Source organism: Mixophyes fleayi, chromosome 4 (assembly GCF_038048845.1).
Source record: "Mixophyes fleayi isolate aMixFle1 chromosome 4, aMixFle1.hap1, whole genome shotgun sequence".
NCBI classification, from domain to species: domain Eukaryota; kingdom Metazoa; phylum Chordata; class Amphibia; order Anura; family Limnodynastidae; genus Mixophyes; species Mixophyes fleayi.
The window spans coordinates 79,800,493-79,817,035 of NC_134405.1; the positions used below are offsets into that span (position 1 = coordinate 79,800,493).

Here is a 16,543-nt window from a genome sequence, read left to right on the forward strand (position 1 = left end):
CGGTGAATCGCGGCGTTTGAACCGAATTCTGCCCACTTCACTAGAAAGTGGGCAGATCAGGGAGATTGCCACACTCTCCTGGGAGTCCGGGAGACTCACGCGAAATGCGGGAGTCTCCCGAACGTTTCGGGAGAGTTGGCAAGTATGATATAGAATCAAGGACAAAACTCGCCTCCAGGCTACTCCAGCTCTCCCAAAAGGCCATACATTCTGGGACAAGTATTGGGGCAACAAATGACCACCTAAAGGTGTCAGAGTTGCAAAAAAAAAAGACAGTAAAAGTAAGTTGTCTAATCAATTTTTAGCCAACAAAGAGTGCAAGTAGCAAAATAGACAGACTACCAGAATTAGCAAAGGAAAGATCTTCTTGCAAATGACAAATCTTGCATTTGACAGAATAAATAAAGGTTGGTGCACTTACAATGACAATCATCCAAGAACGGGGCTATATGCTGCCAGCAGCTTATAAATGCTTCATGAGAATATGAGTCTGGTGTGACAGCTGTTTTATGAGGGTAACAGGAACCGGGAGGGCCTGTTATCTGGTGTATAATGCTGGAATCTGACCCTGGGTCTCCATGGCAATAGAATAATTATGGCAGGATGTTCTATGTCTTCCTGTGTGGACTTAGCACACAAAGCAGGAAGCAACAGGTCAGGGAGAAGAGATGGTAAGTTCCTTTCAGATGAATTAAGAAATGATCAGGGAGACCAGACATACATGTGCGGTCTTTTGTAATTCAAATAGAAAACAAATGACATTTTTTGTTCCTATTTTCTATATTCATTATTTGCATGTTTATATGTGTTTCTGGTGGCATGCACTTTTATGTTAATTTTTTTGTGTTTTCTGCAGACCAAGTTTCTATCTCAGGATGAAATACAAAGTGAGTGAGCTCAATGTGTCTGGTGTGGGCTGTGGGCAGTGCCTACTTACTGTTTAGGTTACAGTTTGCATTGTCCTTATTTATCATGTTGCATTACTTAGCAGTCTCTTATGATTTAGAATATTTGAACTGATGTATGATAAAATACCTATTTATGCCCATTAAAAATCTAAAATAAAAGATAGGTAACTGGCTCAATGTACTCCATCTAGCTGTGGTCATGCTCACAAGCCAATAAGCCACTCCCCTTTTGACCACTCATAATCAGGATTGTGGCGTGCAAAAGAAATATGGATAGGATATCCTATAAGTACTGCAGCAGCAATATTATGCTATGCCACCAAGAATATTAGGCTGCCCTCGTCACCAGGCCATGCCCCCGAGATGTTTCATTGTAAGAGGAACATTAAACTGACAGAATTACAGAAGAACGAGAAAAACAATGGATTTAAAGGCGAGCTAAGTGCTATATACTTTTGCTAGACAAAGCAAGTGCTGTAAATGTAAACTATTTTTTCTAGTTACACTTCTCATTGAAATCAATGTTTTTTTTTATCTCGCACACAGAATTCAAGGAATGTTTTTCCCTGCACGATAAGAAAGGAAAAGGAAAGATTCCTGCTGATGACCTCCTGACTGTCATGCGGTGTCTGGGGTCCTGTCCCACCCCAGTTGAAGTCACTCGTCACCTGCAGGTCCAGAAAATTGGTATGAACTTATAGAAGATAAATTAGGGATTATCCTCTATAAATGTGACCGTGAATATCACACAGTTATTTTATTATATGATTTATTGCATAAACTCAAATCCTAATAATATTGTGCATTGGTTTTTCAAGAGGAAAAGGTCGTTTTTGAAAATGTGTTGTTTTTTTTAAATTGTGTATAGTAGGATGACATGATTAAATTAATGGGGGTCCCATGAGTGTGGGCATATAATTGCACCCAGCTGGAGCCGGGCTTTACTCTGTCATGTGGCAGAAAGTGAGGCAAGAAAACTTGTCCACTCCTGTGTACATGACTGTGGTAGCAGAGTTGTTGTCTGCCATCCTTAGGGTGACTCCCAACCCCCCTAAGATGCCTAACCCATTGGCTGGGGATACTTAGTCTTGTTGGCCAGTTTGCTGGAGTTTCCGGGAGCCCGTCTCATGCCCTCTGACTAAGTTGCTGGTCATAACCAGGGCTCCTTGACCGGTCTTCTATTCCTGGGAACCAAGCTCTCCTCACTGACATGCCCAAGTGAAAACTGATCAGTGGCAGGCAAACGTTGGGGCTCCATTAATTCTTTGCTGCCAAGCTACCCTTGATCGCCCCTCCAAACCACTTGTGGGTGACCTCACCTCCCCAACTACCATGTCCACCTGTAGCACTACTACCCTTGTCTCTGGCACATCAAGGTAGTCCCAAGCATTCTGGAGAACATATCATATATTTATTTTTAAAGTCATTTAGGATACTAAAATGTACAGAAGGGTATGCAATATCAATACCAATGTAATTATGTGAAGGTATGTACCAGAGATCTCACATATAAATCTTACTGGTAACGTCTGTTCTCTGCAGGTAAAGGTGGGGAGATAGATTTCTCTACCTTTCTGACCATTATGTACCGTCAGCAGAAGCAGGAAGATCCAGAGAATGAGATTCTTGTAGCCATGTTAATGACGGATAAGCAAAAGAAAGGATTCATCCCGCTGGCTGAGCTCAAATCTAAGCTTACCCAAATGGGGGAGAAGCTGACGCCTGAGGAAGGTACGATAGAATAATAAATGGAGCAAAACTTTAAGGCAATAGGATACACATGACCATTGGTGATTAAAGGGGATATATCACTTTCTCCAAATTATATTCTGGATGAAGCTTACACTAAGTCAGAATTGTTTGTTTTCATTTAGTGGTTAGTAAACTTTTTTAAATTGTGATTCTGTGAGCAGAAATATGTTTTAATACCGTAGATGAGGCGTTAGTGCACTTTACTTTCCTCTTCTCTTTTTAACTGTTCCTTCATTCTTTATTATCTGTAGTCTTCTACAGCAACCAACCTGTGGCTCTCTAGTTGTGAAACTACAAGTCCCAGCATACCATGCCAACTATCGGCTAGGAGAGCATGCTGGGACTTGTAGTTTCACAACACTTGCATCGGTTTCCCCCTTAGCTATCATTTTCTGTAGACGTGACAGCGTAGCATTTAGAAACATTCAAATGAAAATAAATAAATCATTTTAGTTCCAATTTTAAAGTTACCCTTATGGTCTTCTGTTGTCCTCTGCATGCTGCCAACATGCCTGGGATTGTGATACGTGAGTATCCATGACAAGGCAACGCAAGACGAAAATCACTATCGAATGGTGCACTTTACAACTTTATAAACGTAATATTTTGGGTATACCTACCTTGCAGCTATTAATACATTAAGCAAGTATCCTAATAATATTGTGCATTGGTTTTTCAAGAGGAAAAGGTCGTTTTTGAAAATGTGTTGTTTTTTTAAAACTGTGTATAGTAGGATGACATGAATAAATTAATGGGGGTCCCATGAGTGTGGGCATATAATTGCACCCAGCTGGAGCCAGGCTTTACTCTGTCATGTGGCAGAAAGTGAGGCAAGAAAACTCCTGTGTACATGACTGTTGTAGCAGAGTTGTTGTCTGCCATCCTTAGGGTGACTCCCACCCCCCCCCCCCTAGAAAGAGTCCGAAGAGCCTATACAAATCGGTTGGGCTAGTAAATAGTGCTTTATGACCAATTTAATCATTTTCATTATGTGACCACTCTCATGATGCCATGACAATCCCTGATAAAATCAAAGGGGGTGTAATCTCAGCGCCTAGTATCTCATTGCCTAAGCACATTAAGTGAGATATAAATTAGGGTCTCAAGCCATCATGTATTTTTTTTTTTTTTTGTAATGGATACTCAAAAGAGACGTTATATTATGCCTAAAATGTTTGTAAATACAGTGTAAAACTGAATGTGATAAAGGTATTAGAGCTCAGATAGGGGATGACACATTTTGTTGCTCTACCACAATTGAACGCAGATTATTTTACCCACCTGTTGTCATCACCTCTGATCAGATGTAATTACTTTATTTCCTCCTGACAAGCTACTCAACAAGTCTTTGTCATTTCAGTTGATGATCTCTTTGTTGATGCTGATGTGGGAGCTGATGGGATGGTGAAGTATGAGGAATTTGTGAGGAAGATCACACAGCCTACGGCAGATTACTAATCCCTGTTCCCGTGTTGAAGTCTGTAGGACATTTCAAGATTAGATGTTGACATGGAAGACAAGACATGGAGACACAAATAGTGATGCTATATCCACAGTCGTTTTTATTATTATTGTGCAGTAAGTTAGTGGAGGCAGTCAATTTATGGGCTGAACACTTATTATCAAGCATGAAATTTAGGGGCAGATATAATTCAGCGCAAAGTGCCATAGAGTGCTGCCGGATTGGTGTCACGTGCACTCTGTGCTGATGTATCATGGATTTTGCCTCATACCCCCCCATGTTGGGTACCATAGTACACGGAACTGTGCATGGCCTAACATTGTCTAGGGGATCTTTCCCACTGAAGGACAGGCTGCTGAGATACCTGGTTCTTTTTAGCAATGCCACACGGACTAAAGAATTACAAGGTTGATGTTCTATAGCCCAGGGATAAGGCACCAGTTGTTTTTATTAGCTAATTGGCAAGTTGTATTCTAGTTTTTTTTTCCACCATTTTTTATCCCTTTACTGTGTATTTGTATAATGTCACATTAGGAATACAGAATACACTACCCATAAGGTAAAATAGCCCATGTCACAAGGAGGCAGTATAGAGAGGGTAAATTATACAACCTCATTTACCATTGCATGTCAATGAAAGGTATGAGACGGATTATGTGGTCTAGTAATTTGAAAAGAAACATGGCTCTGAAGAATAGCTTCAGTAAGATTAAATTGATGTGTTGTATTTTAAGTATCAGAAACATATGGAACCAAGCTGAACTGTGTATATTTCTAAATTCAGCTTAAAAGAAAGTTATAATTTCATCATGTAATGGTTAGTGTTTAAAAACCCTGTATACAAAGTCTGCTCAGGGCTCCCACAATAATTGCAAGACAAGATTACATAGTATGATGGACATTAAGGTTTGCTGTTATACGAGCTGGTTTCCCTTTAAACCTGCATTTACCCAACTCAAATGATTTCAGATTAGTACCATAAATACAGTTGATGAACCAACATTTGTTTGTTTTTGTTTTGTTGTTGAATCCAGTAACCTTTCTCCCAATTACTATGGAGGCATACCTTATGAGGTCATACGCTGATGGTCATTTACCAGCCTCATTAGAACCCGTAGAATGTTGTATACCAAATGCTGGCATTGACATCTCCTGTTTCAAAAACAAATATTGTACTGAAGGTTTCTAATAAACATCCCTGCTGTGCTTTGCATGGAATTCATGAAGAGAGGGTTTTGTGTTTAACATCCACCTGAAACAGAAAATACAGCCTTAGGGGTAGAATTCAAGCCTTCTAAAAAGGAAAAGTAAAGTAGAGGTGTTGCCCCTAGCAACCAGATTCTAGCTATCATTTATCTAGTACATTCTAACTATAATCTGATTGGTTGCTATGGGCAACACCTTCACTTTTCCTTTTATTTAGAAGGTTTGAGAAATCTACCCCTTCGAGTATGTAGTAGTGGCTTCTCTGCCAGGAAAAGATGTATGTGCTCTAACTATAGTTCATATGGTAGCAAAGGTGATCTTTGTGAAAATCGTGACCAGCCTGATGACAGAAGTGAGCTGTAGAACTGGGAATAAATACAATTACAATCAGTCTTATTTTCTCTAGCATCGTAGCAACATCCAACAAGAAGACATCAGAATGCTTTTTATTACATCTAAAGACTTCTACAGAAACAGATAACATTCAATAAGTAAACAATTTTTCCAATGCAAGTAATAAATATTTTCACTTGGTACTTTATACAAACTGACATTGGCCTATTATACATGTTTAAAAGCCTTTCAGCTGGTCTGGCATGCCATATGAACACACTTTTAAGGCAATGAGTTACAGGTTCAGGTCATGGAAACCAGCGACACGTTCTGGTGTTATATCAGCTCCGGCACACTCTTCTGCTTAAACCACCTCAATGTATCGATGAGCTGGACGAAATCCCCAATGCTAGCAAAACTTGCTTAGACATTAAAAAGAAATTCACCAACAGAGCACATTTTCTTCTAGATCAGCTACAAAGCACTGAATGTTCCCAACAAAGACCTTCCTTTGGCTGGAAGTCAACAATAATTATTTACCTCTGGGAAATTATAATGAATAGCAGGTCACATAAAAGGACAAAACTCCTGACTGTATCTAAACTGAAATGTATAACATTTCCATAACTGAACGTTTAGTCTGGTCTGAGCTCCAGTTTTATCTCCACACTTCCTGCCTTTCTGCATGATCAGTTGACTATATGAAATTATGCACATGGTAATATGGATGTAAAGCTTATAATCTGTATTGGGCTTTAGAAATCACCAGAAATGTTTTATATATCCTTCAATCTGCCACTAGAGGGAAGCAGTAGAAGCCTGAACAATGGGTCTCATCAGCCAAGGGCTGTATTCTGTTTGTGATCTGTACTACAAGACACATTCTCTATAATGTGATCTTAACACACTGAAGTTGTTGGTAATCACACTTAAAAAATAATTAACCCTTTTCTGTGTGTTAGGGAATATTTATTAAGCCATAAACTATGCACAAACAGCTTTTCCACATGGTTTAAGCATTTTTAAATATGACCTCTAAGAAAAACCTAACGCAGGCGATATTGCATTAAACCACAGTCCCCAGAATTTTCAATGGTGACTGCAGTGTGGGCCAATTGAACAAGCTCCAAAAAGCCTAGCTTTTCCGAGCTTGATCCACCATCTAACTATGGGGAGAGCATCGCAGGAGCAGGATCCTCCGATCGCTCTCCACAGCCTTCCCACTCTGCCCTCTGGTATGGGGCAGCACAGTGGCTTAGTGGTTAGCACTTCTGCCTTACAGCACTGGGGATCAGGAGTTAGATTCCTGACCATCTCCTTATCCGAGTGGAGTTTGTATGTTCTCCTCATGTTTGCGTGGGTTTCATCCCACACTCCATTTAAATACTGGTAGGTTAATTGGCTGCTATTAAATTGACCTTAGTCTCGTTGGGTGTGTGTGTTAGGGAATTTAGATTGTAAGCTCCAATGGGACAGAGATTGATGTGAGTTTTCTATACAGCGCTGCTGTAAATAGATGATTATGATGACAATGGCTCTGCACATGCGCTACCTAAGGTCACACGCGCAGTAAAGACTCTGGGTCAGAATCCGGAGTTGTTTGCCAAGGAGAGTTAACACTGCGACAGCCTCCTATTGGATGCACTTTCCAGAGGTTTTTTTTTTTTTTTTTTAATGAATGGTTGCAAAATATCATCTTGTATCATTACAATAACTGATGATAGTAAAGAGGGGGGCATATATAAATAGGCCCCTTAGACCAGTGATGGCTAACCTGTGACACTCCAGGTGTTGTGAAACTACAAGCCCCAGCATGCTTTGCCAGTAGATAACTAGCTGATAACTGGCAAAGCATGCTGGGGCTTGTAGTTTCACAACACCTAGAGTGTCACAGGTTAGCCATCACTGCCTTAGACTGTAAGCTCCAATGGGGCAGGGACTGACATGAAGGACACATCCTCTGTATAGCACTGCGGAATGGGTGGCACTATATAAATGATGACGTGTAGCATACCACTTTTTTTAATGGCAAAGGTGGAATGATTCATTTTCATTATGGCTATGTTGATTCAAATCAAATTAATCCTGCAGGCATGACCCTTTATATAACATTAGATCAACTGCCAACCGATATTCTACATATAAATAAGTGAGATGTCCCAATAGATTTTGATCTAACTTCAGTACTTAAAAAATGCAGACACAATTCTTCCATGATTTCCAAACTGTGACTGCTGTAATGGTACACAGCTACAATAAATTACTTTGAACAAAAAGGTTCTATACCTGCCAAAAAAATAATAAAAAAATGAATAGCTGGAGGGCACGGCCTCATGGAGTCAGGTGAAGATTAAAATGACCCCACAAAGCCACATATACCACTGTTATGAAAAACATCACTGTTTTCATATGCGGTGCTCTCTATTGTACTGTTCTGCGTCTGCCTCCCGCCTTTATCACTGTTTACCGTGACATGTTTGGAATGGTGGTTTCTCTTTCTTCTCCCACTTGAAACAACAGTGGGCAAAAATCAATTTCACACTTTCTCCCTGTATAGCGATACTAAATGTATTTTTACTCCATTCACAGAAAATCATAATAAGGCTCAAAAGGACAACTGAAATAAATAAAAATACATTTTATATATAATATATAACATTTACTTACATGCCTCATGTAAGTAAAATGCATTATTCAATCTTATTCTGACTTTCCACTGCAGCTCTGTTAAAAAGTAAAGTGTAACGCGCTATGGAATTTGCTGGCGCTATATATAAATAAATGATGAGGTTGATGAAACTGTGGGGGAGCATTTTCTCCTATATTGCAAACAAAATTTTGTAACAATTCATAGTCCTACAGTGTGAAGAACTGTGACAACAATAACAACCATTTGTACAATACAGTGTGCCTCTCACCTTCAGGCCTCAGATTCCTCTACATATGCACAGGGGAAATCGCCTAACTTGACTGGGTCTGTAATTATCCCACACAGAGAAGCTCTAAATAAATGAACATGCTGGGACTGGAAGTGAGACGCTCTGGTCTAGTAGACAGGTCAGATGGACACACAGGGACAAACAATAGAGAAGTACCAACCTCCTATGTACATACCTAGTGTCTACCTTCAACAAATGACAGAGAACTAAAATGAATGTACTTAACAAAATCTGTCCACCATTAATCTTGGTAACGCATGGATTGCCATATTTAATGTCCAATAATGGATAAGTTTGCTCTTTAACATTTCACCCATTCCTAGAAATAAGAATCTTGACTAGCACACAACAAACGGTGACCGGGGGAGGCAACATGTTTTAAAATCATCATGGTCCAGTCATCCCATGTATGTGACAGACTGAAAGATATTTAAAAAAAAACAAAAAACAAAAAACCCCCCCAAATGCAGTAGAAATAAAGGTGGTGTCTAAAAATACAGGCTCCATGTGGCTCGCATTATAGCAATAACAATGATAATAGCCATCTGCATCATACAAAACAGGGAGAGAGGCCAAAAGTCTTTTTTTTGGCCACGGTTGAGAATTGGATCCCGCATCACCAGGAACAGTTTCTTCCCAGCCGCTTTGTTGTTGGCAGTGATCGCTTACTCCTGCCTTAAAGGATCAACCGCTAACTAAACTGTAACCATGGAATAAATACAGGATAAATGTATTCAAACTATTTGTGAGATTATAGTAGTTCTCTACGTCTGTGCACGACTTCTAAGCCTGTGTGGCTAATAACTCACTACTAGTAAATGACGCCAGATCTTGCAGAGGAAGAGGCTTTGATCTGTTACCACAAACACAGTTTCTTTACATGTGTATAGCTCAGATTAGACAAAAACAAATATACCCTATGAATATCTTCCAGTGCTGATGGGGACAGAAGTGCTTTGTTATGAAATGGTAATTTGGCAGCAAACACCAATATGATGCATTTAGCCCACCTGAAGCCCCTTACAACACTGCCTAGAAGAAGGGCCATGTTAGGATGCTCATTTGTACTGCTCAAGACTTCCACAGAGTCCAATAAATACAATGGTAAAAGTGCAGAAATGGAACTAAACGAGTAATCACTACAGCTTAGGTTCAGGAATGGAGATTGCTTGAGAATGATTGATGCAAGCACCTGACAGGTACAGGGACAATAAAACCAATACTGTGTCTGATCTAAAGGGGTCAGAAATGGGCAATGCTTTGAAGCCAGAAAACAAAAAGGGAGGAACAGATTATGGGGCAGGAGGTCTCCAGAACAAGAGTCAGTCTCCAGGATCCCATTCGAAACGAAAAGGAAAGTACAGGAGAAGAGGTGGGTCCATGCCTCAGTTTCTGTTGGGGGATGAGTAAAGTTTTCGGTTTATATACAAAAGTAAAACTGAAAATATAGTTCTGTTCTCTGTACATGTCTTTTTCTTTTGTTAAACATTTCCTTTAAAAAAGAAAAAAAAAAAATAGAATAAAATAGAGAAATCAGGTGACCGAGTGCTCATCTGTGGATCAGTCCAAAGAGATAACATCCGGGATTATTCCGTAAAGAGAAGAGCTGTCTGCTGGCCCTCGGCTGGCTGCACTGTGGCTCTCACGGAGGCTGTTCGAGGACACTAAACTGCTGTTACTGCCGCTGTTGCTTCCATTTGTTGCCGGGAGGCTGGCACTTGCCCCTGCACTTAGCTGGTCCAGGAAGATTTGCGAGGTGGTGTATGGGAAGAAGCGTGAAGAATGAAGGAGATCCGGCTCTTCAGAGGCGGCAGCGGCCGCAGCTGCCAGGAGAGAGGTGTTGTAATGCTAAACAGAGAAAAACAGAGGTTTAAGATGAGAATCTGATGACGTGGAAAAACAGGACAGAACAGTCAGGGGGAAGTTACAGTAACACACTCACCTGGTTGTCTCCAGACAGAAATGGAAAGAAATCCAATCCTGGTGAAAGAATAGAATGTTCATTTAGAATTAGTGTCTAGAAGACAGAACACAATGTAAAATTCTTGCAAAATATAATATTGCTATTTATTTACGATGTTATTCCTGAAAGACTAATTTTTTTTTTAAAATTAAAGGAAATGTTGAACTTTTCTACAACCATCAACACCCATTTAACAGTGAGATACACAAGTGCTACCCCCCCTTCAGCACGAAACCCGATGGTCAGGAAATGGAAACTCAAGCAGTCCGCTTGAATCTCAGTTTGCCTGTCAGGCGAATGACGGGGTGGTGGGTTCTCTTATGGTCACTGGAAATCATGGTAAAACCAGTTACCCATAGTCACCTATAACTTGAGACGTAATAAGGTGGCACATTGGGGCTGGGTGTTGTATAAGACAGGATTTATGGAATAAGTTACCGGTGAGTCTAACTCTAAGATAACACCCATCAAGATATTAGGTCCCACCTGCCTATGGAGATATAGGTTAAACATTCCTCTGTAATCAAATAAGGGGGAAGGGGGAGAATGGGGGAGAGCTGTGGTGATATCCTGGAGGATTCCTTGTGAAGGAGATACTTTTGTGAATCCAGGTCAGACACGGTCTTGCTTGAACTACACATTAACACGGTTGAAGGTATACATAATGGCCCAGGTAGCAGCTAGGCAAATTTTCTCCACTGTGGTTCCAGCGTTCTTTGCCCGTGGAGCCTAAACAGATCTGGTCGGATGAGCCTTGCCCTTTGCAAGAGCTTCATTACACAGTTCTACCATTCTACAACTGGCAGCCCACTCCATCCCACTAAGGACGCTTGAGAGGCTCTATTGTCATAGATTTATCTTGGAACAGAATTAAATGGTCACACCTTCTCTGCTGCTGGCATCACTGACTAAATAATACAGTAATTGGGCTTATATTAGACTTGTCACACAGCCGGATTTGATTAAAGGGCCACTTTCTACCTTTATCTGAGGGGGAAAGGGGGGGGGTTGTCGATCTTACCTTTTCTCGCCTACAAAATATATTTTTTTGTTCTTGGAAGGATTCCTCAACTTGTTATCGGAGGCTTTATCTAAAATTCTAACTCTAGTCCAGATAGTCACCTTGGAATGGAATCCATACAGTCAAGACTTTGAAGAAACATAACATTCCCAGGTTGATTGCTGTCTTGACTGTGTCGGAAAGAGTAGTTGGTCTTAACTCGATTTCAATACACAGTCACTGGCTCTGAGACCTCACCTTTCTCTCGGATTTCATCAGCCCCTACTCACAATCTTGCCAGATAACATGGGACAGTGCAGGAAGCAGGAGTCTGCACTCTTGAGACTTCTTGGCTACTGTAAGACTATCAGTAGCGGCTTCCGGGTGAGCTCATTTACACCTTGCAAGAGCAGCTTTCCTAATAGGGAAGCTGAACAAGCTAGAGCTCTGAAATCGGTCCCATGATACCACCACCCACTGGCCACTCACAACGGAGACCCTCTGTAGAGGGTAGGTCAGGTAAGCGCTTCAAAGTCCCAAGTTAAAAAAGGAGGAATTTCTGATCGATGGACAGGAACATCACAACATTGAGGAGGTGGTAAGGTAAAGATTTTTAACCTGTCTATCCAAATCCATGAGTGGGTGGGATTAAATCACTTGAATGCTGTCCATTTTACAAATCAAATATATCAGCATATAAGATGTAACTTTGCCCACTGAAGCAGAGCCCAAACAGAAGGTTTAGGCTCTTAACATACCCAGGAACAGAGGGTATGGGCCAGAGGATTTCAAAATATATTTTATAGCTCATTTGCTACTCCAAGGACAAAACTCACGAGAAAGCCTAAGACACCTCAGAGTAAATTTATCAAGCTGCGAGTTTCCGGCGGGTTTGAAAGTGGAGATGTTGCCTATAGCAACCAATCAGATTCTAGTTATAATTGTATTGACTGTACTAAATGATAACTAGAATATGACTAGTTGCCTATAGGCAACATCTCAACTTTTAAACCCGCCGGAAAAAGTCGCAGCTTGATACGTATACCTTCTAGTTTTTCTTGGGTTTGTAGCATGATAGATACAAGAAATACTGCAACATTTTTTTTCTCCAGTTGCTAAACCATACAGGAAAATGGACGCTTCACTTCTGTGTTCTCTCATCTCTGCAAAGACTTTTTTCCTTAAATATTAAAAACATGGAGATTTGATGATACAACATGTGCCCTTCTAACATTTAGAAGAACGTGGCCAAGGAGGGAAGTTATACCTTGCAGGTCGTACGGCATGGGTGTCATATGGAAGGGATGCCTGTAGTCCTGCATTAGAGGTGTGTTTATATATGTGGAGTCCACAGCTGGCAAACTGGGTGTTCGAGATATTGGAGAAGCTTGGTGCGGAAGAGTCAACATACTGGAAGAAATGGAAACAAAGACACAAACAGTAAGATAACCAGAATACATAAACCCTTGCTGTACATTGCAGAAGGACACCTAAATGTGTGCACACCAGATAGTCATCTACAATATACCAATTAATGATATAAACACAAAATTCCTGCATTAAATTATTTATATTTCAATGGTATATTTTTGACCATTTATTGTGTGTTCTTTATAAATGTTAGCTTGAGATTAGTTCACAGGCACTGTTTCCCAAATTGCACTGAATTTAAAATAAATATTGTATTTATTGATTTTTACTACTCCCAATCTGAATGTCCTGCTTAAGACAACATTCATTTACTGTGCTTAAGTATGCTTGCATGCACGCAGAGTCCTGTGTGTGTACACTGTCTCTCACCCCTTGTTGCTGAGTGGGGAGGCAGGGGTTATAGATGGGCAGCTCCTCTTCGCACATGGCTCTTCCTCCTCCTCATCTGAAGAGCTGTCTATCGTCAGGTCAATCACCTCCACCTTCTTGTGTTTACTGGATAGTTGGTGAGAGGACACCTGGTGCTCAATTGTACTGCTGATACACCCACCTACAACAGCAGATACACATCAAAAAGAAGAACACAGCAGCGAGACAGACAAAGCAAGGTCTATCGCAACATAAAGTGCTTAAAAGTGATGACTAATCTCTCTAGAGACAATTACTGAGAATCTAGACAAGAGCAAGTAATATAATGCATGATCATTGATAAAAAGGTATATAGTAAAGGGACAATCAGATAACAGTCACTGTTATAACAATAGGGGGAATTTCAGAGAATTCTCAAGTACACGGTACAATGTCACCAGTTATCCCGTAACAGTGATGAATGGTCTCATGTAACAGTAAAAATAACAATGCTCAACTCTCCAACACACCACCTCAGTTTACAAATAGGTAAATGCTGCGTAAAATTGTACATTAAAACGATTCATTGCATTATGTCACCAGCTGGCACTATATAGAGGCAGCATTATACAAGGATCTCAATACTCACTGTCCACTCCATTATACGAGGCTGGGACTTCCTGCACTTCCTTCTTTGACCGCATCGGTGACCAGGAGCCATCCTCTTTGAACTGGATCTCATCACAGTCTGTGCAGCACTTTAGGATCTCCATGAAGAGACTAGCACACAAACACAATCAAGTCTTTATCATGTGTAAGAAAAGAAGTCTTCATTTCAACTCAATTATACAGAAAGCTGTCCCCACAATACTTTTAATAGTGCTTGCATAGGGTGTATGGGTCACTAGCAAAAGGCCAGTTCCAAAAATGACAAACCGTAAGGCCTCAGGGAAAACTAATCCCATACTGGTTAAACCTCTATACAGCGGTAATTTACCATCTGTCAAGCAAGCCGTAGAGCTATAAGTATCGGGAGAGCAGGGCAAAACATGTCCAGATATCACCTGCACAGGGAAGTCGCTGGTCACAGTATTTCAACTGCACAAAACTAAAAGGCAAAGACTTTCTTATATAAGCTACAGGTGTTCCTAGATTGACAGCTGACATATGGTTATTCCTTTTAAATATTACCTACATAGGTGATAGAGCGTAGGTGACACGCTGAACTCCTTTAAAGCCATGCCAGAATTAGACTTAATATATCATATTTTTTGCACATCTGAAAGATTCATTTTGAATCTGCAAATACAAGTAGCTGGCGAGCCCAGAGGAGGGCTCAACTCAGCGTGGATTCTCAGAACAACTGCAGACTTAACGTGTCAAGAAACAGTTTTGTTAAAATGCCCCCCCCCCCCCACTTAAATTATATCCATCAGAATATAAGTCACTAATAAAGAAACATTTTAAAAACAAGAACATTGTCTATTGGCTACACACCTGTAAAGTAGTGCAGGCAATATCAGACAATTTTATTTGCATAGATACCACTTTTACCTGCTAGCTCGGAGAAGTGCCATGTTACACAGCACAATGCTGGCCATATGGTGTGGAATTACACACAGCAACTCTCTGTGGGATTACAGGTGTGGTGTAATATTACATGTGGCCACTTCCTGTGCACTATAAGGTTACAGGTGGTGCGTTGACAAGTGAAACATCCAGTTCAAGTTTTTAAAGGGATGCAGATACATTTGCATAACAGTGTATGTCATGGCGAGTGTGAATTTCCTGTGACAGACACTTCAGATACTCGTTATGGTGGGTAAGGAAGAAGTGGAGTACAGATATACGAGACGTCTAAACACCTGTAATACACTCACCCATCAATGATTAGATGTTCATATGGGGCCTTCTTGTCACATACAGGACACACCCATGTGGGTTTCTTCTCATTCATCTGGATGTAGAGTGTAGCATCAAAGCACTGCAGGTGAGAGCAGGTGAGGGATCGGCAAGGGATGGTGAGACGCATCTTTCCCAGCTGAAATTTGAAATAAAAAGTCTGTTACGATTATTCCCTTAAACCAACATCTTAGAGAGAAAAACTTAGCGATGTTCACACAGATTTGTCACCATGTATTAATTCTCTAGTTTATCACAAGTTATTAACGAATCAGTGGATTAAGGTTGAACAATAACAAATTCCACCAGTATAATGATATATAAATGATATATACCCAACTGGGACAAAAGACACACAGACACACATATTGTCTATCCCTGCACGGATATCACACAACACACACACTGATCACTATACACAAGTTACAGTCAAACCAAGATCACGCCTGAGAACAACAACCTCATACCCAGGTATTGGTGGTCTTGTGATGGAGTCTCTAGATAGAAGATGAAGTTATCCTCAGATCATTGATCTCCTGCAATCTCAACTTAAACACTAGAACTAAACACCTTTGCATGAGAAAAGCCCCCCCACAAAAATCAGTGCCTACACAGAAGGAATAAACCCTAACCTCAATATATCTGCCCACAGCTATCCAATTCTGCAGATCAGGAAGCAGAAGGATATTTTCAGTTTTATTTAATTTATTTTTGGTGGTTGGGGCAGTGACGCATGGTATTAGAATTTTAGATATATCGCCTGTCACTTTCTATTACCAGCAGTATTACTTTGGGTGGCAAATACCTGAACATCTCTACCGATTACTCACATGGGACAATCATTACAAATCACCATTAGAAGCAGGTGTCCCACTGGATTGCCATACAGTCACTTTTACATAACTGCCCCAGAGGTTGTTCTGAAAATAGTTGTAAAAGATTGTTTGCTTGCAAACTCTGCACGACACACACACAAACTATACAGTGTTAAAGGACCGCTAAACCAGAAACTTACAATTTTCCAGATATGTAAACTGAAACTGTACACTTAAGTAAAACAGAGACCAAATGTGCCCAAAGTGGCAAAAAATGTACCATGAAATATGCTGTGGCATCAATCCACCTGTCCAACAGGGGCAAAATGCTCATATGTTTTCAGAATAAAATCTGCATTTAAAAATTCTGCTCCACCCCCCACATAATAGTACCCCTGAGTTTACTGTCACCTTGGGGGAGATCTGGGGACTCCCTTTTCCAAACAAGGCTGTGTATGTATCTCTGAGTGACAGGATGGGGAGA

The 16,543-nt window shown here is 40.5% G+C and overlaps 2 protein-coding genes across 9 annotated transcripts in view; one reads left to right on the forward strand and one right to left on the reverse strand.

The window, feature by feature from the left end:
• The first annotated feature begins 494 nt into the window (after positions 1-494).
• On the forward strand, positions 495-5,399 carry CALML4 (calmodulin like 4). Of its 2 annotated transcripts, XM_075205193.1 has the most exons (5): positions 600-671; positions 857-887; positions 1,455-1,595; positions 2,451-2,639; positions 4,021-5,396. In XM_075205193.1, exons 1-5 carry the CDS (start codon positions 669-671, stop codon positions 4,116-4,118), a joined length of 462 nt encoding a protein of 153 aa, XP_075061294.1. In that variant the 5' UTR covers positions 600-668; the 3' UTR covers positions 4,119-5,396. The 2 variants fall into 2 exon arrangements, with proteins under 2 accessions (XP_075061293.1, XP_075061294.1); XM_075205192.1 differs by lacking the exon at positions 857-887 and having other exon boundaries at positions 495-671; positions 4,021-5,399.
• Positions 5,400-5,760: 361 nt separating this feature from the next.
• PIAS1 (protein inhibitor of activated STAT 1) overlaps positions 5,761-16,543 on the reverse strand; it is a 46,172-nt gene continuing 35,389 nt past the window's right edge. For all 7 annotated transcript variants that reach the window (XM_075207569.1, XM_075207570.1, XM_075207573.1 and 4 more), the window contains 6 exons: positions 15,223-15,383; positions 13,992-14,122; positions 13,364-13,544; positions 12,831-12,973; positions 10,543-10,580; positions 5,761-10,448 (listed from right to left, as the gene is read on the reverse strand). In XM_075207569.1, coding sequence (XP_075063670.1) covers positions 10,161-10,448; positions 10,543-10,580; positions 12,831-12,973; positions 13,364-13,544; positions 13,992-14,122; positions 15,223-15,383 — 942 coding nt within the window. In that variant the 3' untranslated portion in view covers positions 5,761-10,160. The remainder of the gene's footprint in view (positions 10,449-10,542; positions 10,581-12,830; positions 12,974-13,363; positions 13,545-13,991; positions 14,123-15,222; positions 15,384-16,543) is intronic.

Excerpts from the sequence above, each read along its gene's own strand:
- CALML4 (XM_075205192.1), top strand. The coding sequence starts at position 596 with ATGGCAGGATGTTCTATGTCTTCCTGTGTGGACTTAGCACACAAAGCA. Across the intron at positions 1,596-2,450 it reads CCTGCAGGTCCAGAAAATTG|GTAAAGGTGGGGAGATAGAT; the intron begins GTATGAACTTAT and ends TGTTCTCTGCAG. Across the intron at positions 2,640-4,020 it reads GAAGCTGACGCCTGAGGAAG|TTGATGATCTCTTTGTTGAT; the intron begins GTACGATAGAAT and ends TTGTCATTTCAG.